Source organism: Rhinolophus hipposideros (assembly GCF_964194185.1).
Source record: "Rhinolophus hipposideros genome assembly, chromosome: 22".
Classification (NCBI taxonomy): domain Eukaryota; kingdom Metazoa; phylum Chordata; class Mammalia; order Chiroptera; family Rhinolophidae; genus Rhinolophus; species Rhinolophus hipposideros.
Window position 1 is genome coordinate 20,480,612 of NC_138068.1, and position 21,762 is coordinate 20,502,373.

General features: G+C 37.1%; 1 protein-coding gene and 1 pseudogene across 2 annotated transcripts in view; one reads left to right on the forward strand and one right to left on the reverse strand.

Moving 5' to 3' along the window:
- Positions 1–1,230: 1,230 nt before the first annotated feature.
- The window catches only part of PIGU (phosphatidylinositol glycan anchor biosynthesis class U), a 78,631-nt gene continuing 58,099 nt past the window's right edge, over positions 1,231–21,762 (forward strand). The window contains exons 1-2 of the mRNA XM_081033884.1: positions 1,231–1,386; positions 10,408–10,472. Coding sequence (XP_080890010.1) covers positions 1,257–1,386; positions 10,408–10,472 — 195 coding nt within the window. The 5' untranslated portion in view covers positions 1,231–1,256. The remainder of the gene's footprint in view (positions 1,387–10,407; positions 10,473–21,762) is intronic.
- LOC308490722 (ATP synthase subunit d, mitochondrial-like) lies at positions 13,479–14,975 on the reverse strand (annotated as a pseudogene). The gene is made up of 2 exons: positions 14,942–14,975; positions 13,479–13,935 (listed from the first exon to the last, which is right to left on the reverse strand). The product of its transcript is annotated as an ATP synthase subunit d, mitochondrial-like (transcript).

A 21,762-nucleotide genomic window follows, 5' to 3' on the forward strand; every position in this document is an offset into this window, starting at 1 on the left:
ACACACCTTGTTGTTTCCTGACTCATAGTCTGTGCCCTCCACTTGGAAGCTCTGATTAATTTCTCATCCTTTAGGTCTTGGCTTAAATGTTACCTCTTCTCAGAGCCTTCCCTGACCACCCTGTCCAGTGTTACCACCACCCTTCGACCATGTTATTCTTGGTCATGCAAACTGTTTCATTTTATTCACGAATCTGAAATTTCCTTATATATTTATTTGATATTAACTATTATAGCTAACATTTAAGCACTCACCATAAGCACTTTTCATACATCAATGAAGTGGTGTAAGCTACTTAATGCTTATCAAAGGGCTCTCCAAACTCTGATTTGTAGTGTGTGCTGATTTCTGTGCTGTAAACACTCCCATCAGGAGGGATTTCGAGCTATCAACCTGATGTCACTAAACACAGATTTGGGAAGGGCAGGGCAGTAACACATCATTATACAGTATTTGTCATAGTCATGTAGCAGTGATAAATAACCACAAAAGCACAGATAAAACAAAGTGTAGTAAAATAATTAGAAAGTGATGAGTTTTGAGTATTTATTACCTTGTTTTTAATATAACTTATTTAGTTGTAAGTTTATGTAATTTAATTTCTGATAACGGCTGTGTTTAAAAGCGACTGGCAAAATTTCTAAACATTCCGCTATAGTTTCTAGCAAGCCGGTAGGAGCCAATAATCAGCACATTTATCAGATGAGGGACCTGAGGCACAGAAAAGGTTAAGCAATTTGTTTAAGCCCGCGGAGCTAATAAATCTATCTACTACTCCAAAATGTATCCTCAGAATCCAATACAGTGTCTGGCAATAGTTGGAGTTCAATAAACAATTGTAAATACATTAATGCATATTTAATACTCTTTAAAAACATAAAAGGAAACATTTTAATGTTAAAACCATACACAGAGTGAAATTAACATCTCTTTAAAACTCGCTCACAATCGTAGGGAGATAACTGCCTTTACTCGTCTACTTCCAGCAGTACTTCAGCCCCTGAGCGCTTTTATGATTCACCTGTCATCACAGGAGACGTCTCCCAAACCTTTACTACAAACTTGAGACGCCCCGCTTTCCGTCGTTCAGCCCTGTCTGGCCGCACGGAATCCTGGGAGTAGTAGTCCCCAGTCTGGCGGCTCCGCTAGCAGTAGCGACGCGCGCCGGACCGCGGAACTACAAAGGGTGGCGCACAGGGCGCGAGGCTCTTCCGCCTCGCCTTTCCCTCCCCGCCGGCGCGCCCGCCCCAGCTATCATGGCGGCTCCCTTGGCCCTGGTGCTGGTGGTGGCCGTGACCGTGCGGGCGGCCTTGTTCCGCTCCAGTCTGGCCGAGTTCATCTCCGAGCGCGTGGAGGTGGTGTCCCCACTGAGCTCTTGGAAAAGAGGTGAGGCCACCGGCTCGAGTAGGCGGCCAGGTCCATCCTGTGCTCCCCTGGCCTCTGTGAATGGGAGGCGGGGGCAGTGGCCAAAAGCTCAAGATTCTGAGGGAACTGATTCGGTCTGGTGTCCTCAGAGAGGGCGGAAGGGCGGGGCCTGAGGATGGCTGGTGAGGGAAGGGGGCGTGGGATTGTGGGGTGAGGTAGGGGCCCTGGGGTCGGGATCGCCTGAGGGGTGGGGACCTCGAGGGGGTGTGTCCCACTCGTGTACTGAGCCGAGGAGTGTGGTCTGAGGAAGGGTCTGAATAGGAAAAGAGCGTGGTGGGTGGAGTGAGAATTGAGGAGGGGCTTGAGATTTGTCGCGTGATCCGCTAGTGGTGCCCCCAGGGGTGAGGGGAGCAAACTTGCCTAAGGAGGAGCGGGTGTAAGGTGCTTAGATGCCTATTCTCGGTCTGGGACTTGCAGTGCAGCTTTTCCTACAGTTTCTTCTTCCTTCTTTAAGTTCTTCATTAAATATTGTTTTATATTAGGTTGGTGCAAAACCTAATATAAAACCGTTTAATTGCGGTTTAAAAAGTTAAAAATAATTGCAAAAACCGGTTACTTTTGCATCAACCTAATACTAGCGCTTATAATGAGACAGAATTTGGGCTGAACGATACACAGATCCTTCTAGTGGGAGACACAAACATTTAAAATCATTTATGAAAAGTACTTCCAATTCCTTCCTTGGAGTTCTCACCCTGAAGAAAGTGTCCTCTACTTTTCCCGTTTCCTAAGAATGGGGGGATTTGAGCTTACTCTTGAAGGATGCAGAGTTTGGAAAAGGAGATTAGAGGAAGGGGTGTTTCAGGTAGCAGAAGCAAACAGGATCAAGAAATGTTGAAATATGTGAAATGTCTGAAGCAGGAGAGAAATGGGATATGGGTTAGGTTATGACCAGAGTTTGAAGATTTTTCTTAAAAAACTTTTTTTTTTTTTTACGTAAGTACAATATACATACAGTGCCCATATACAAAGTGTAGATCTTAATGAATTTTTACAAACTGTATATACCCATTTAGCCAGCACCCAGATCAAGAAACAGAATGGGCGGCCGGTTAGCTCAGTTGGTCAGAGCGCGGTGCTCTTAACAACAAGGTTGCTGGTTGGATCCCCACATGGGCCACTGTGAGCTGCGCCCTCCACAACTAGATTGAAACAATTACTTGACTTAGAGCTGATGGGTCCTGGAAGAACACACTTAAATAAATAAAAATTAAAAAAAAAAAAAGAAACAACATTACCAGCATCCCAGAAGTCCCCTTCCTGTGCTGGAACTTTAAATTCTAGAGTTTTGATGTGATCCCATAGACATTTTGGGATAGGGAATGGAATAATCAATGGGTATTTTATGAACAGAGGTAAGGTTTCTAAAAATACTATATATCTGAGACTATGATAAGCATCATTTTATTCTCCAGGTATTCTGTGTGTTACATGGTGATGTTTTCCCCATTTTACAGTTGAGGAAACTGAGATTTAGAGATGTTAAGTAATTTGCCCTCGATTCCCAGTTGACAAATGGTAATAAAGGTAATAGTAATTCACATGTTTGATGGTAAGAGATTAGACTTGATATCTTTCCATATAATATTTGCATAATTACTTGTTGAATAAACTGAATTGTTTGTTGAAGCCACTTGGTTCCTGCTTTCTTCTGGATGCCAGAAGACCCAAGGCAGTATTAGGCCTTCCTTTTTCTGCTCTCTTAGCCCTTTATACGGACCTCTGTTTAGAGCACTTCTCATCTTATATCATAATTATTTGTTTATATTTGGTTTCTCACTGTACTATGAGCTCCTTGAAGGTCAGAGCTGTTTTACTCATTCCTGAGTCCTTGGTGCCTGACCCAGATTAATTGCATAGCCACTGTTGAATCAATATTGAAGAAAAAAAACATAAGATCTGGTTACTTATGGGATAGACAGGGTGAAGGATTCAAGATGAGGCAATGTCATATGGTGGTTAAGAGCACAGGGTCTGGTATCTTAAAAAGGGGTTGAGTCTTTTTCTGTCTCTGCCACTTACTGTCTGTGACCTCTAACATCTGTTTTCTCATCTGTAAAATAGGGAGTTATAATATGTACCCCATTAAATGAGATAATCCATGTTGAAGTTCTTAGCTTCAACATAATAATGAAAATCAAAATGACTAATTCTAAGATTTTGAGTTTAAATAATAGGGAGAACAGCGGTGATATGGCTGAAATGGATGAATCAGAAAGGATAGCAGTGTTTGATGTGTATATAAGGGGATAGAATGATAGTCAAAGATTTATGTCTGGAGCTTGGAGCCAATGTCAGAGCTAGAGAAAGAGATTTGGTAATCATCCATCTGGATCTGCTTAAGTCAGGATAATTATTTGTTTCATTTTGGGGGGGTTACAATATCTGTCAGTCACCTGTCTTATGAGTATACTTGAAGATGGGATATTTTAAAAAGCCGTTGATTGTATTAAACCCTAAAAGACAGGCATTTAAAAATATTGAAATAGGAATTTTTCTGGTTTCACATGACATTTTGCTTTTTGAGTGGCCATTTCTTTGGGTGAAAGGCCTTGGATCCAAATAGATTATGATTGGCTGTAATTTTTAATGGGAATAAGTAAGAAGTTATATACCTAGAGGGGATGATTCTTGTCTTCAAATAACTGAAGGGTTTTAAGTTGGTGTGTTGTCAATTCTTTTATGTGCAGATGATGGAATCCCAACTCAAACTGTCCAAATTTTAATAAAAAGGGAACTTATTGGCCTACATAATGGAACGACCCAAGGGTAGATCCTGACTTCAGGCCTAGCTGGATCTGGAGACTCAATGATCTCATCAGGACTGATTCTTTTTCCACCTTGGTATTGACTGCATTCAGAAAGTCTCTTCCCAGGTATTGCAAGATTGGCTACTAATAGCCTTTGACTTTTATATCCTCACAGTGTCAAGTTCAAAGGAAAGAGGGTGCCTCTTCTTCAATAAGCACAACAAAAGTCTTGAAATTGAACCACATTGCACTTATTTGGGTAATATGCCAATTCTGAAACCAATTATTATGGTCAGACTGGGTCATGTATCCATATTTACCTCTTTGGAGAGGGGGCAATCTCCCAAACCATGGTAAAGGGGGTTATCCCATAGGAAAACTAGGATGCTGTTACTAAAATAGGGGAAATTGATACTGGGCAGGGGGAAATAACAGATATCCTTTATAATAGCAAAAAGGTTGCTCATTGTCACTCATTTCTACAGATCCTTCGGTTTATTTGATAGTCTAACTAAAATGTATACAAATTTACTGGTTGACAAAATGCAAGCATGTGCTTCTTAATCCAATAAAAATAATAATAACTAACACTGATGTAATGTTTTCTACATGCCAGGCACTGTTGTAAGCACTTTAGGGATATTAAAAAACTAATTTAACCTCTATAATGGCCCTATTATGTAAATTCTGTTGTTAGCCCTATTTTGTAGATGAGAAAGTTGAAGCACCGAGAGATTGTCACTTGCCCAATGTCACATGTATTTTATGTGAATAGCTAGCAATCCTTAAGTGTGTCTGTTCCACTAGAGTTCACTCTATACCATCTTGTCTAGAAATCTGTCAGGAATAATTTTGCAACCTTCTGTCATTTTCTGGCATTTCCTCAACCTGAGGATTACGAATTAGTCTGGGCTCAGCTTCTTGAGTTCAGGGTAGAGTCCAAGGTATTAGTGCTTACTTAGAAACCCACCTTCAATGCAGCTGTGAGAGTCAGGGTCAGGAGGAACATTTCTGATAGTACTTAACTTAAAAAACCTTTTATTGTTAAATAAAATACAGAATTAGTAAGCCACATACAACAATGTTTGATACAGTGAATTATTATAAAGCAAACACTTTTGTAACGATCACCTAAGTCAATAATCAGAACTTTGCCACTCCAGAAGCCTTTTCATATGTCCCATCTCAATCACAGCTCCTTCACCCCCTCATAAGTAACCATTATGCTGACTTATTGTAATGACATCTTTACATTTATTTTGTTTTATTACCCAAATGAGCATCCGTAGACACTGTAGCTTAGTCTTGCCCTTAAAGTTTTTATATGTCTTTTAAGTATCCCTTACTTTAAGGTCCCTGTCCATACTGTCCTTTTCTTTAGTATTTATCTGTTGAAGAATCCAGACCATTTGACCTGTACAGTTTCCCATAGTTTGGATTTTCCTGGTTTTATATTCATGGTACAATTTAAGATATCCTGTGGCCTCTATATTTCCTGCAAGTTGGCAGCTGGATCCAGAGACTGGATATTACCTTTTTGTTTTTTAGCTTTTCATTTGAAGTAATTTTAGACTTACAGAATATTTGTAAAGATAATACAGAGAGATGCCATATACACTTCACCCAGCTTCCCCTAATGTTAACATCCCACATAATCATAGTACAGTGATCAAAACTATGAGAATAACATTGGTATAATACTAAACTATAGTAGTTATTCAGATTTTACCATTTTTTCCCACTGTTCTTTTTCTGTTCTGGGAGCTGACTGAGGATCCCATATTGCATTAGTTGTGTCTCCTTATTCTTCTCCAATCTGTGACAGTTCCTCCGCTTTTCCTTGGGTTTTTATGATCCTGATTCTTTTGCAGTGTACTACTGGTTAGGTATTTTGTAGAATGTTCCCCAATGTGGATTTGTCTAATGTTTTCTCAGACGTTGAGATAATGGATTTGGGGGAAGAATCCCACTTAAGAATAAGTGATGTGATTGAATCAGTGCATTGGATTAGGGAGGTACATCGTATTGAAATATCTTATTACTGGTAATGTTAACTTTAATCCCTCGGTTAAGGCAGTGTCTGCCTAGTTTCTCCACTGTAAAATTACTGTTTTCCCTTTTCAATTAATAAACATGTTGGGGTTATATGTGTACTTTGGAGCACAATCCTTTTTCTCTTGAAGTTTTTGCCCACTACTTTTTATATTCATAGGTTGATCTTGCCTGTAGCAGTCATTACTTTGGTGTTCTAATGGTGATTTTTCTATTTCTCTCATTCCTTCTTTATTTATTAATTGGAATTTTTCTGTAAGGAAGAGTTGTCCTTATTTATGTATGTATTATAGCAGTATGGACTTGGGTATTTATTCTCAGGATTATAATTTATTTATTTTGTTGCTCAAATTATTCTATCTTTGGCCATTGGGACCTCTTTTGGTTGACTCCTTTTTCCTTTCTCTGTACTTTTGACACCTCCCTCCCACCATTTTTTTTTTTTTTTTTCAGCTCTTCATTACCTACTGGAACCACAAGGTGTTCCAGGCTTGTATTTTCCTGATCCAATCTTGGAATAAACTACTTCTCCAAGGATCCCTGGTTCCTTTTATTGGAGAATATTATTTAGAAACCAAGATCTGGATGTTAGATGTGTTTATTGCTCCTGGGCTGACACTGTTTTTTGGGCCCTTTGGACTGGAAATATAAGGGTGCCCCTTCTTTTGAACAAGCTGAATGCATGCTCTTCCTGATATGGGAAGCTCAACGACAGTGTTTGCGTTATACTAGGTGATATGCTTTTATTATCATCCATAGGAAAAGGATATCAATGTAAGTAAATACGAATTGTTGTTTCATGGGATCAGTTAAGAGTTGAGAGATTTTATCCAAAAAACAAACAAACAAACACCAACTTATGTTTTAGAACAGTTGGTCAAAATTAATTAGCTTTTATGATCAACTATTCAAAAACATTAGTTGTCGCATACTAATCCCATGAAGCAGAAATGTTAATTCAGTTGCTCTGGTATACTTTTCACAGTTTTTATTTTGCAGGGTACTCTAGGAAAAAGAATGGCTTAAAGTTGTGGGTTCTTTAGAGATTTTTTTAATTGATTTTTTTGTTGTTGTTTCTTTAATCCAAACAGGCATTTTGTGAAACCTACATTAAAATACTTCCAGCAAAATATTATTGAAACATTGTTATGTGTAACAGAATTTGGGGGCCCTGATTATTCTTTTCCACGTGGAATAGATTCACTATTACATTCTGGAAGATTTTGGCATTCTATAACTGAGATGTTCCCAAACGCACTGCAGACCATGCCAATTTTTCAATCATGTGCACCAAAGTAAGAAAAAGAAGGACATTGTAAGAAGCTTATCATTAAAGCTAAATGTATTCAAGTAAAAATATTGTGAGTTTATGCTCTTCCTACACTTTTTAATGTTATAGATGGTGGTAGTAAATGGTAATGTTTGTTTTTTTTTAAATGTTTTTACATGAGGTTGAGTCTTCCTTCAGATCAATTATCTATTAAATAATATGAGATCATGTTTAATCAAGATGGCAGAGCCACATTCCAGGCACTTGCCAGAGAGCACATTAACAAATTCACTGGTGTACAGTATCTAGGCAAAATATACCTGAGAGAAAATACATTTTAGACAATTGCCTGAACAGTGTGCAGTCTGTTCCTCTTCCAGCATAATCTAGAATCTTCCTCTGGATTAAACCAATGGAGAGTGATCTTCCTGATGTTCCTGGTGGGGGGGAGGCAGGAGTGGTGGGGTGAGAGGGTTGCCATCGGCTTAGATTGAGAGTTGCCTTGTAAAGTGCCCTGATGAATTACCTCCATGGGTCTCCAGTAGAGCTCTTAGTGAAGGGTTTAATAGTTGTGTTACACAGCCTCTCTTCATGTGGCTCCTTAAGGGAAATTTCTTTCTGGTCCTAGTGTAAGGACCAGTTAGAATTTGCTTGAGCTATGGATTTTATTTTATAGCCACTATGAATTGTGTAACCGATTAGGTTTTTTTCTAGGGTGGGTCTATAAAGTTTAAAGCCATATTTGGCTTTAAACTCATTACCCTCTTATGGCCCACTCATTACCAATATATAGGTTTTTTTTTCCTTCTTGTTTTTTTCTGTCTTTTGCTTTTTTATTTTATATAGTTTTTTTTTTTGAACAAGACTGTCACTTTGATTCTTTTTTATTTATGTTTAAATAGATAATTCAAACACATGGTTAAAAAATCAAAGATACAAAAGGCTGTGTGATTAAAAGACTACCACTTTCCTATAACCACTTAGTTCTGTTCCCTGAAGGGAACAGTTTTTCATGTCTATCAGTTTCTTATGTATACTTGTGACATGTTTTATGCATCTATAAGCTTATATATTTTATAGCTTTTTGTGGCTTCTGTTTTATGTTTTTTTCTTATCCTTCTTCACTCACTTTCTTTAAAAATTATTTTTTCTGTTTCTTTTTAATAATTATAAAATAATACATGTTCATTGCTAAAGATTCAGATATTGAAGAAAACATAAAAGAAACTAAACATCATCTGTAATCTTATCACCCAGAGATGGTCACTGTTAACATTTTTTTGTTTGTCTTATTTAATGTTTATATTTTATGTTTATTTTGAGGCATTTATCATTAAATACATATTCACTCTCAAATAATTGAATGAATGCTTATAAATGTTTAAAATAAAATTCGATTGTATTTTACGTGCTGTTATGACCTGCTTTTCTTTAAGAGTATTCATAGACATCTTTCCTTCAGTAAATATATATCTGTAATATACCTTTTTAACTTTAACTCTTAATTTTGAAATAACTTTAGATTTTCAAAAAAGTTACAAAAATATACATAGAGTTCCTATTTATCTTTTATCCAGCTTCTTCTAGATGTAGGGTAATATCCTACATAACCATGGTACAGTGACCTAAACTAGAAAATGAACACTGATACAATACTATTAATTAATCTACACAACTTATTAGAATTTTACCAATTGTTCCATTAATGTCCTTTTTCTTGTCCAAGATCCAATCCATGATCCCACATTGCATTCAGTTGTTATGTATCCTTAGTCGCTTTCAACCAGGCTCACTTCCTCAGACTTAACATTTTTAAAGCGCACCGTCCAGTTATTTTGTCTCTCAACTTGGGTTTGTCTGATGTTTTCTCATGATTAGATTAAAGTTATGTTTCTTTGGCAAGGATGCCACATTTTTGGCATAAGAACTATGAAAGTGTTTTTATCCCCATCTTATTGAATCGTACCGGGAGGTATTTGATGTTGATAATATTAACTGGTCAGCGTATTACTGGTGACTTATGCTTCAGTCACGTGATAGTGAATGCAGTTTTATTCACAAAAATTACTATTTTTCCCCTTGCAAATATTCTGTTTCTCATCATATTTTTACCCACTAATTTTAGTATCCGTTAATGATACTTGCCTTTTACAATTACTATGGGGTCTGCCAAATGATTTTCTATTTCTCTTTCCTTCTATATTTAATACTTACAATTCTCTGTAAGGAAGAGGTTTCTGTTTTCTTATTTATATCATAGTATGATTTGTAACCATAAAGTATATTTGTCTGTCCATTCATCCATGTATGTGTATATATATATATATATACGTATATATATATATATATATATGCGTATCACAATTAATTTAAATAAGTCATTAATGGACACTGAAATTATTTTTAATTTTTCAGTACTCTGGGTGTGGTCATGAACATACTTTGGGTACTTTTCCAATTATTTCCCTAGGATAAATTGCCCTAAGAACAATCATTTCTGAGTCAAAATGCATACACTTACAAAGTACATATTGCCCTGAAGAAAAATTAATACAACTGTCACTCAAGCAAGCACATATGAAAGTGACTGCCCATTTCCCCACCCTATGGACAACATTTCTCACCAGCTTCTAATTTGGTATCTTACTGTGTTTCGGAATGGAGCTCATAGTTTAATATAAAATGTTCTCATAATGAGAACATTTCACAATGGAATGGGATACTCTGTATGGAAGAAAGCTCCTCATTATCAGAAATGCTCAAATCAAAACTTAAAGCGACTTGCTGGGAATGAGGTAAAGCGGGTTAGATAAACTGTACGGTCCTTCTCGGTCCTGGGAGTATCTAACACTTTGGTTTACGGTCATCTGCATATGTTTTTTGAAGTAAGAGTGATGTCTTACTTTTCAGTGGTTGAAGGCCTCTCACTGTTGGACTTGGGAGTGTCTCCGTATTCTGGAGCAGTATTTCATGAAGTAAGTGTTCTTGTTTTCTTTTCTGGATACTAAGAGTAATTCATAGTCACAGATACCAAAGCGTAACCTCTTGTTAGTACAAACATTTAAAAAGATCTATTTTTGAAAATCATATTTAGAAACAGTCCTTTTTAAGATGTCCTTCACGTAAGAAGGTTTCATGTTTGCACTGGAAACGGTTGGTCCAGATTCAGATTGTACTTTGGGGAAGCAGATGAGAGAGATTTCTTTGTAGATGTTACCATTTTTAATGGCAACTAAGTTGTAAACAGTTCCCAGTTCATGAGTAAGTTGTATGCTAATTGGCATGTAATTGGTTCTTTGGAACATGCTTTCCCATGAAAACTGTGACAGCAATGTTGGTTTCTTAGCCCACAAAAGCCTCTTTAACCCATTAAAATATTAATCCTTAATAGGATTAATAATAATTATAAAATCACTCTTAGTTCACCATCACCTCTTGCTTGGGTTACTGCAACAGCTTTCTGACAAGTCTTTCTGCATTGTCTTGCTCCTTTATTCTGCAGTCAGAACTGTCTTTCTGAAATGGGAACCTGATTTTGTCACTATCTTGCTCAATACCTGTGAATGCTCACCACTGACCTCAGGATGAAATCCAAACACCTTATGAGACATAAAGTCCTGTGGGCCCTTCTCACCACGTCAATCACATTTCTTTCCATTCTTCCCTTCCCACTCTTATTGGCCATGTTTTTTTATTACCTATGTGTCTTTACACATATGTCTCCTTATACAGGGCCATTCTTCCCTCTTTTTGTGGTTGATTCTCTGTTCTGGTATTAGCTTAGGTTTTACCCCTCCAGGAAGCCATCACTCATCACCTTAGACTAGGTTAGATATTCCTCCTGTACTTTGCAAAGCATCTTGTGCTTGTCCTTTTCATGGCTCATGTCATACTCTTGAAATTGCCTCTGTACTTGTTTTGCCCATTATAATATACGCTCCTCAGAACAAGTACTGGCACCTTTTCTTCACTTATTTTTCAATAGTGTGGAGCTCTGTATCTGCGTGTGTATTCCAGTCCCTCCCTCCCTTCTCTCTTTCCTTTAATAAAGATTTGTTAAGTGTGCACCAAATGCCAGCTATGCTGCAAGGTACTAATATAGAACAAGATACAGTATTTGACCTCATGGTATTTATATTTCTGAGAGAGACAGTGAGTTAGTAAAAAAGAAACATCTCAGTGCAAAGAATATCACCAGGGATAAAGAAGGTCATTTCATCACAATAATGGTATCAATTCGTCAAGAAGACATAGCAATTCTAAGTTTGAGAATACATGAAGACTGTAAGAGCTGCAAGGAGAAATAGACAAATCTTCAATTATAGTCGGAGATTTCAATATCCTTCTCTAAATGACTGATAAAACGAGCAGACAGAAAGCCAACAAAAGTATAGAAGACTTGAACAGCACTGTCAACCAACTTTACTTCATTGACATTCATAGAACATTCCATCCAACAACAGTAAAATACATAATCTTTTCAAGTGTACATGGAACATATGCCAGATAGACCATATTCTGGGCCATAAAATAAGACTCAATACATTTAAAAAGATTGAAGTCATACAAAGTATATTCTCTGACCACAATGGAACTAAATAAAAAATTGATATCAGAAAGATATCTGAAAAATCCCCAAATATTTGAAAACTAATATATTCCTGAATAACCCATGGATTGAAGAAGAAATCAGAAGAGAAATTATTAGGTTTGTGCAAAAGTAATTGCGGTTTAAAAAGTTAAAAATAATTGCAAAAACCGCAATTACTTTTGCACCAACCTGATACCGTGTTTTCCCGACAATAAGACCTAGCTGGAAAATCAGCTGTAATGTGTCTTTTGGAGCAAAAATTAATATAAGACCCGGTATTATATTGTTATATTACATTATATTTATTATATTAGACCCAGTGTTATAGGAAAATAAGACCCGGTCTTATAAAAGACCCAGTATTATATTATACCCAGTCTTATAGTAAAATAAGACCGAGTCTTAAACATTAATTTTTGCTCCAAAAGACACATTAGAGCTGATTGTCCAGCTAGGTCTTATTTTCGGGGAAACACTAGAAAGTATTTGAACTGAGTTAAAATGAAAACATAACCTGTCAAAATATATGGGATGTCACTAAAGCAGTACTTAGGGGGACATTTATAGTGTTAAATGCCTATGTGAGAAAAGAAGAAAGGTCTCAAATCAATGACCTCAGTTCTACCTTAAGAAACTAGGGAAAGAAGATACATTCAAAGTAAGAAGAATAAAATAAATAATAAATATCTGAGTAGAAAAAATGAAATACAAAAACAGAAAAACAACAGTGAAAAATCACTGAAACAAAGTTAGTTCTTTGGGATGAACAGTAAAACTGATAAACTTTTGGGAATGGGGGATATGTTCATTATCTCGATTGTGGTGATGGTTTCATGGATGTGTATACATTGGTCAAAATTGATCAAATTGTACACTTTAAACGTGCCATTTATTTTAAACTAATTTTTCCTCCATTAAGCTAACGTTATAAAACAATGAGATTTCAGTTAAGTGATAAGTACATGTAAAACATTAAAGCTGGGTAAAGGGATAAAGAGTGATAGTCCTATGTGTGTCACTGTTTTAGATAGTGTGTTCAGGGAAGGCACTCCGAGGAAGTGAAATTTGAATAAGAGATCGAAATGAAGCTAGCGAGCTTATGATGGCCCTGATTTGGGAATGAGCTTGGCATTTGTGAGTTGCAGAAAGATGACCAGTGTTAGTAAGGCAGAATGAGCAAAGAGGAGAAAAAGAGAGATAAATTGTGAGAAGAAGTTAGGGACCGGATTATGTAGGACTTTTTGTAGACATGTTTAGGAATTTGGTTCCTTCTTTCCTCCCTGCCTTCCTTTTTTCCTCCCTCTCTCCCCCCTATCTGTCTTTTAATATAATTATTTTTAAGGTCTAGGGTTTGTAATATGAGGGCCAGAGCTTCCTCCCAGATTCAAGTTTATAAAGTCTCAATTGTCTGGTGAGGCCCATTGGGATACTTTTTGTCTAATTTGGTTTCTGGGAGGACTTCATTCATGTCCTCAATGGTGGTTATTTGATCAAATGGAATTATGTCCTTCATCTTCTTCAGCTCTTACCCATATTCTTTAATCCTGGCCTTTGAGAGAGACAAAAACTCAGCACAGCTTTTCACATCTTATTTTTCTTTAGCATCCACCTGGAAGTGTATTTATCCTCTGGCACAGGAACCTTCAGGGCATTAAGCTTCTTCTCAAAGCCATGTGCCAAGTTGGCCTTCACCACAATGGCCTTGTAGTAATCCCAGTCGATAGCAGGTCGAGTCTCAGGTAGCGTAGCCAACCTGGAGGTGAGGGTCTCATTTCAGGATTTCAGGAAGTTATCAGTGACCTTTTGGGCTCAGGGTATGATCTCCCCAAAAGCTACCCAGTCAATGCCTTTTTAGAGCAAGTTTTCACTGAGATTCTTCACCAACCCCAACATGCCCACAATAGCAAGTTGATTTTATTTTTACTGTGATGAGAAGACACTGGAGACTTTTAAACCAGGAGAGAAGTATTCATATTTATTTTACATTTGATAAATATTGCTGTGGATACTGGAGGGAAATTGACTCAGGGAGAAGAGATAAAGTAGGGAAAATGATTAGGATGTTTAGACAGTAGTCTAAGAAGAATGATGGTGGCTTGGATCTAGGGTGGTAACAATAAACATGGTGTAAAGCGATTAAATTCTTTCAAAAAATGACTAGATTCTAGTTATATTTCTAGGGGTAGACTTGTTAATAGATTTGATGTGAGATGTGAAGGCAAGAGAGAATTCAAGGATATGACACAAAGATAGTACGTCGGTTTTTGTTCTGAGTAATTGAGTGAATTATGGTATTATTTAATGAGATGAGCCATACTAAGGAAGGAACAGGTTTTAGTAGGGTGGGAAATAAGAGTTCAGATTTCACCATGTTAAGTTTAAAGTGCTTATTAGATATCCAAATGGCAATGTTAAGGCAATTGGCTATACAAATGTGAAACTCAAGAAGAGCCGTCCAGGCTGGAGGTATAAAATTGGGATCAGTCTACAGATGATATTTGAAAACATGGGACTGGATATGATCACCTAGCATGATAGCCAGCCTCCAAGATGGCCCCCAAAGATTTCCAACTTCTGGTATTCACACTCGGGTAGTCCTCTCTCACATTGTACCAGAGTGGGTCTGTGTGACCAAGAGAATATGGCAGAAATGGTGCTGGTGTATCGCTAACTAGGTTAGGTAATAAAAGACAGTGCAACTTCCATCTTAGACTTTCTCTATCATGGATCACATGCTCTGGGGGAAGCCATGTCATGACCAACCTTATGGAGAGGCCTTTGTGATGAGGAACTTAATCTTCCTGTCAAGAGCCAAATGCGTAAGCGTGGAAGCAGAAATTCAAGCCCCTTTACAGACTGCAATGTCAGCCGACAGCTGCAGACTCATAAGAGACTCTGCCAGAACCACCCACTTAAGCCACTCCTGGTTTACTGAGTCTCAGACACTGTGTGAGATACTGTGTGTTGTTTTAAGCTGTTAAGTTTTAGGATAATTTGTTACACAGAAATAGACAAGACACATAGGGAGTGAATTTAGGTGAAGAATACTGAGACCTGGAACACTCCAATTCATCAAGGTTGGGAAGGGGAAGAGGAGCTAGCAAATAAAAACGAAAAGGAGGAAAATCAAGAGAATGCAGTGCATGGAAGCCAGATGAAGAAATACTTCAATGTCAAACGCTATTGCAAGGTTGGGAAAATTCGGACTCAAGATTAATGATTGATTTGCCAAAATTGAGATCTTTGAAGACTTTGGCAACAGTGTTTTCAGTGGAGTATAGGGACAAGAGTGAAGTACAATGAAGTACATTGAGACAGGGACAACCTTTTTGAGGACTTTTGCTCCAAAGGAGGGCAGAGAAATGATATGGTAACTAGAGGGAGATGTCTCATGAAGACTTTTTAAATAAGGATCTGAATATTTACTTGCTGATAGAAATAATCCTGTGGATATTTGGTGATATATGAGAAAGAGGATAATTGAGTGAGCAGTGTCTTTGAGGAGGCAAGAAGGAATGGGATCTAGTTCATAGGTGGAGGATTTGGCTTTAGATAAGAAGAAAGGAAGTTCATCTGTTGTTAATAAGAGACAGGTAGAGAATATAGATACAGGAAGTCTGTCAACTGGGTAGCAGGAAAAAGGTGGTTCTCATTTAATGCTTCTCTTTTCTTAGTGAAATAAGAAAAGAGGTTCTTGGATGAAAGTTAGAAGTGGAAAGGAAAGTTGGAGGTTGAGGAGACGGGAAGATGTGAAATAGTCTTCAGGAAGAATATGTCAAATGAATAAATGGAAGAGCTATGGTATATCTAGCCACTTAACAATAGTTTTAAATGATGTTTCTCGGCCGCCCGGTGGCTCAGGCGGTTGGAATTCCATGCTCCTAACTCCGAAGGCTGCCGGTTCGATTCCCACATGGGCTAGTGGGCTCTCAACCACAAGGTTGCCAGTTCAATTCCTCGAATCCCGCAAGGGATGGTGGGCAGCGCCCCCTGCCCACCAACTAAGATTGAACACGGCACCTTGAGCTGAGTTGCTGCTGAGCTCCCAGATGGCTCAGTAGGTTGGAGCACATCCTCTCAACTACAAGGTTGCCAGTTCGACTCCCGTAAGGGATGGTGGGCTGTGCCCCCTGCCACTAGCAACGGCAACTGGACCTGGAGCTGAGCTGCGCCCTCCACAAATAAGACTGAAAGGACAACAACTTTTCTTGGAAAAAAGTCCTGGAAGTACACACTGTTCCCCAATAAAGTCCTGTTCCGCTTCCCCAATAAAATCTTTAAAAAAAAAAAAAGAAGAAAAATAAAATAAAATAAAATAAAATAAAATGATGTTTCTCTGGGAAAGTTCTTAGATACAATGAAAGAGCCTAGAATACATTCTTACTCTTCTTAGTGTGTGTGTGTGTATGTGTAGAGGGGGACAAAGGCATGAAGTAGTAATTTCCAGCTACAAGAAGTATGTTAACTCTCTATATTTGTTTAATAAAAGATACGATATATAATAAAAGATATAATAAAAGATACGATATATAATAAAAGATAATAAAAGATAACACAGTGGGGACAACTTCAAACTCAGAGTCCCTTGCTTCTCTTTCTTGAATATGGGTTAATTTCCTTATAATCTGGTGTTCATAAATCAAGAGCTTTCTATATTTTAATATAGTTTCTTTAAGTAATAGAATATCAAGAAATAAAATTATGTCAAGCCAAATGAAAAGAACACTTTTGAAAAGAAAGTTTGTCATTGCTTTGCATTGTTTCTTAATATTCAGCAGATTTTATTATGTAGTTCTTAGGGAAAGGAAAAAATATATGAAAGTGGAGAAGGAAAATCTGTACAGGAAGGAAAAAAGGAATTTAGTAACCACAAGTTGGATTTTATGACTGCCTTCAGAACATGTTTCTGTGTTCTATGTTTAGTTAAGTACTGATAGTTAAATTGTGAGTTTATTCATATATACCCTGCCATGATTGGAACTGGTCACCCAAATGGAGCTGTAGCATAAAGACAAATTATGCTTCTCTATAATAGTATTATGTACAATTAAACTACTGCATAAATGTTAGTTCATTATGGAAACCAGCCCATTTACTGATAGGCTTTTTGAAAACTATTTGTTCTGATATTTCTAAGACTGATTTAGAGCCATTCTAAACTATCTGAAGCATCAAAACACTTTGAAAGGAAGCTATTGGTAATATAAATATCAAGTTACTACTTACTAACCAAGATAAATGGGGAAAAAAGAATCCATTAGTAGATAGTTGTAAAAGCTTAATCCTTTTAGAACCTTGAAAGGCAAAGCTGATGCCCTTGTTTTCAAAAAGAGGTAAAAAGTTGATCTCAGGTAGCTAATATATTGAGGTTTACGGTATGCTAGGCACTGTGCTAAGTACTTTGTGCACATTACCACTTTATCTTCCCAAGAACCCTGTGAAATAGGTCATTATTCTTACTTTATAGCCGAGGAAACTAAGTCTCAGAGGGGAAAACAATGTGCCCAAAGGTACACAGATGGAATCTAGTTTTAACCTAAGTCTGACTCTAAAGCCTTGTTCTTTCTACCAAACTAGCTTGTTCTCACTAAAAAGCTTGTCAATAACCTTTACAATATTATAGGACACATTTTTGCAAGTGGTTGGGTTTGGGAAGAGGTGCTTCTGAGTCACCAGCATGGGCTCACTAAAACCAAATCATGCAATTTCCTTATGTTTCTGGTGGTTTAGTGAACTGGCTTTTAGTAGTAGAACAACCCTCCTGCCTAGAACAATTAGAAAAGCAGGATGAATACAAAAGACATGTGTTTGAAGGCATTGGAAAGTACCAAGATAGCCAGGACTCAAGGGGCCAAGATGCCAGAGAGGAAAAGTACAAAAAGTGAGACTGACATTCTGAGCTGCTTTCTCCTTGATGCATTTACCAGGTTATAAGAGGCATAGGCTGAGAGGCAGAGAAACAGGACAGAAATTGGCTGTGAGGTTAAGGAGCTGTTGACAATCTCGTAGTGCTTGGGAACTACAAATTTGAGTGCATGGCCAACCGAAGTGGCAGGGTTCTAGTAGAGGACTTGGCTTCCAATTGGGACTTCTGAAGGACTATACTCGCAGAAGAAGGGTAGACCACATTATAGACTAGTTTTACAAAGACTGAATCTAGCTTCTAATTTGCTATATCCCTAATTAGATTAATGTGATATAATTCTATTCTAATTGCTTGCCAGAAGCATAAAAAAATCCTTTCTGGAGGAAAATAGCCTCAATCCAGCATCTCTGCAATTTTTCATATACAATGTCCAACAGTCAATCAGAAATTACCAAGCATACATAATAAGAGACAGAAACAACAGGCAATAAAAACAGATTCGCAAGTGATATAGATATTGAGTTATCAAATTTGGACTTTAAAAAATAACCAGTCAACACCAGTTAGAATGGCTGTCATCAATAAGACAAATAGTAACAAGTGTTGGAGAGGCTGTGGAGAAAAAGGAACCCTCATACACTGTTGGTGGGATGTAGGTTGGTGTAGCCTCTATAGAAGGCAGTGTGAAGATTCCTCAAAAAATTAAAAATAAAATTACCATATGACCCAGCAATCCCTCTCTTGGGTATCTACCAAAAAAATCTGAAAATATTTACCTGTAAAGATATATGTGCTCCAATGCTCATTACAGCATTATTTATGGTGGCCAAGACCTGGAAACAACGAAAGTGTCCTTCGATAGATGAATGGATAAAGAAGTTGTGGTATATATACACAACTATGTATTCTGCCATAAGAAAAGATGAAATAGTACCATTTGCGACATAGGCGGATCTTGAGATTATAATGCTAAACGGAATAAATCAGACAGAAAAAGTCGAGAACCATATAATTTCACTGATATGTGGTATATAAAACTGAAAAGAACAAAGGAACAAGACAAACAAATGAAGAAACAAAAACACATAGACATAGACAATAGTTTAGTGGTTACCAGAGGATAGGGTGGGAGGGGGGTGGTAGATGAGGGTAAACGGGGTCTAATATATGGTGATGGAAAGAGAACTGACTCTGGGTGATGACCACAATGTGATATATAGATGATGTATTACAGAATTGTACACCTGAAATCTATGTAACTTTACTAACAATTGTCACCCCGATAAACTTCAATTAAAAAAAACTAATCAATGATTAGTATGTTCAAAAATAGATGACAAGACAGAGAATTTCACCAGGGAACTATAATATATAAAAATCAAATAGAAACTCTAAAACTGGCAAACATAATTACAAATTAAGAATGCAATAAGTGAGTTTAATAGCAGATTACACAAAGCTAATGAGAGGATTAGTGATCTGGAAGATGGGTCTATAGAAAATATCCAGGCTGAAGCTTGGAGAGAAAAGGATAGAAAATATAGAAAAAATTAAGGACCAGCCTGGTTGCTCAGGTGATTGGAGCACTGTGCTCCTAACATCGAGATCACCAGTTCGATGTTCCGTTTACAGCTAAGATTGTGAACAACAGCTCTCCCTGGAGCTGGGCTGCCATGAGCAGCCAGAGGTGGGCGTGAGCTTCTGTGTGCTGCTGAGGGCTATCATGTGCTGCCATCAGTGGCCAGCGTGAGTGGCCGGCAGCCGGCGAGAGCTGCCATGAGCTGCTGTGAGTGGCCAACCAACGACTGACTGCGGGGGGGGGGGGGGGATTTATTGCCAGAAGACTTGCATTTAAAAAATACAGAAAGGCAGAAGGGGGGTTGATTATGTCCTCGACAGCCTCATGGAGTATGGGAAGGAATAAATAACAATGAAAAAGGTAAATATGTGGGTAAATTCTAAATAAATATTGACTTATAAAATAATAATAATGTATTTTGGGTTTAATATATAGAATTAAAGTTATAACAACACAAAAAGTTATAACAACAATAATAGAAATGGTTGAGAGAAGCTATATGGTGTTAAAGTGTTCAAAGGTCTAGGAAGTAGTAAAAGTAACAATTTATAGTATATACTTTAATTAAAGTCCACAACGTATGTCATAATCTGCAGGTTAACCACTAAAGGAATAGTAGCTAAATGCACAACCAACAAGCTAATAGAGGGAAAAATGGAATCGTAAAAAATATGCAGAAGCAAATAAGGAAAAAGAGAAAATAACATAAAGAAATTGAAAAATAGCATAAATGGAAAATAAAATAGTAAGATGATAAACTTAAACACAAATATTTCAGTCATTACATTAAATATGAATAGACTAAAATCCAACTAAAGATAATGATTGTCAGATTGGGTTAAAGAAAAATAATTGTATGTTGTTTTTAAGAAATACATCTTGGGCTGCCCCGGTGGCTCAAGCGGTTGGAGCTCCGTGCTCTCAACGCCAAAGGCTGCCAGCTCAGTTCCCACATGGGCCAGTGGGCTCTCAACCACAAAGTTGCTGGTTCGATTCCTCGACTCCCGCAAGGGATGGTGGGCTCCGCTCCCTGCAACTAACAATGGCAACTGGACCTGGAGCTGAGCTGCGCCCTCCACAACTAAGATTGAAAGGACAACAGCTTGACTTGGAAAAAGACCTAGAAATACACACTGTTCCCCTTCCCCAATAAAATCTTAAAAAAAAAAAAATACATCTTACATATAAGGACACAACATGGAAAGTAAAACTATAGGAGAAGATATATCATGCAAACATTAAACCAAAGAAGCTGATGTAGCTATACTAATATCAGATAAGGAAGACTTTAAGGCTAGAAACATTAATAGAGGTAAAGAGGATTATTTTATGACGATAAAAAGATTGCTCAGAAGATAAGAGTAATTCTACATATAAATGCATCTAATTACATAGCTTCAAAATATATAAACCAACAATGGCATAACTAAAAGTAGAAATAGACGAATTCACAGTCATAAAGGGAGATCGTTAACATACCTCTCTTAGTCAATGATATAACTAACGAACTGAAAAACCAATAAGAATATAGAAGATTTGAACAAATCATTAACAAAGTTAACCTAATATATATAGAATCCTACTCCCATAAATAGTATGCACATTCTTTTTAAGTGTACATGGAGCATTTACCAAAAATAACATGTAGTGGACCATAAAGCAAGTCACAACACATTTTAAATGATTGAAATCATACAGAGTATTTTGTATGACCACAGTAGAATTAAGCTAGAAATAAATTATAAAAATAAAACTTATAAATAATTGGAAATTGAACACTGTACATTTTAAAGTAGTGTCAGTTAAAGAAGAAATCTCAGCAGAAATTAGAATATTTTGAACTGAATAATTTTGAAAAAAAAATCAAAACTTGTGTGATGCAGCTAACACCATACTCAGAGGAAAAGTTATTGCCTTAAATGAATATATTAGGACAGAAGAAAGTCTGAAAATCAGTGATCTAGGTGTCATTATAAAAAGGAAAGCAATTATCCCCAGAAAAAGTTGAAGGAAGAATTGTATATTGTGAAGTTCAGAAATTAATGAAATAGAAAACAAAAGTCTAATAATCAACAAAAACCCAAAGTTAATTCTTTGAAAGAGTAATAAAATTAAGAACTCTCTGGCAAAATTTGTCAAGATAAAAAAGAAGATACAAATTACCAATATCAGGAATGAAAAAGGGAACATCACTATAGTTCCTATAGTCACTAAAATATATTATGAACA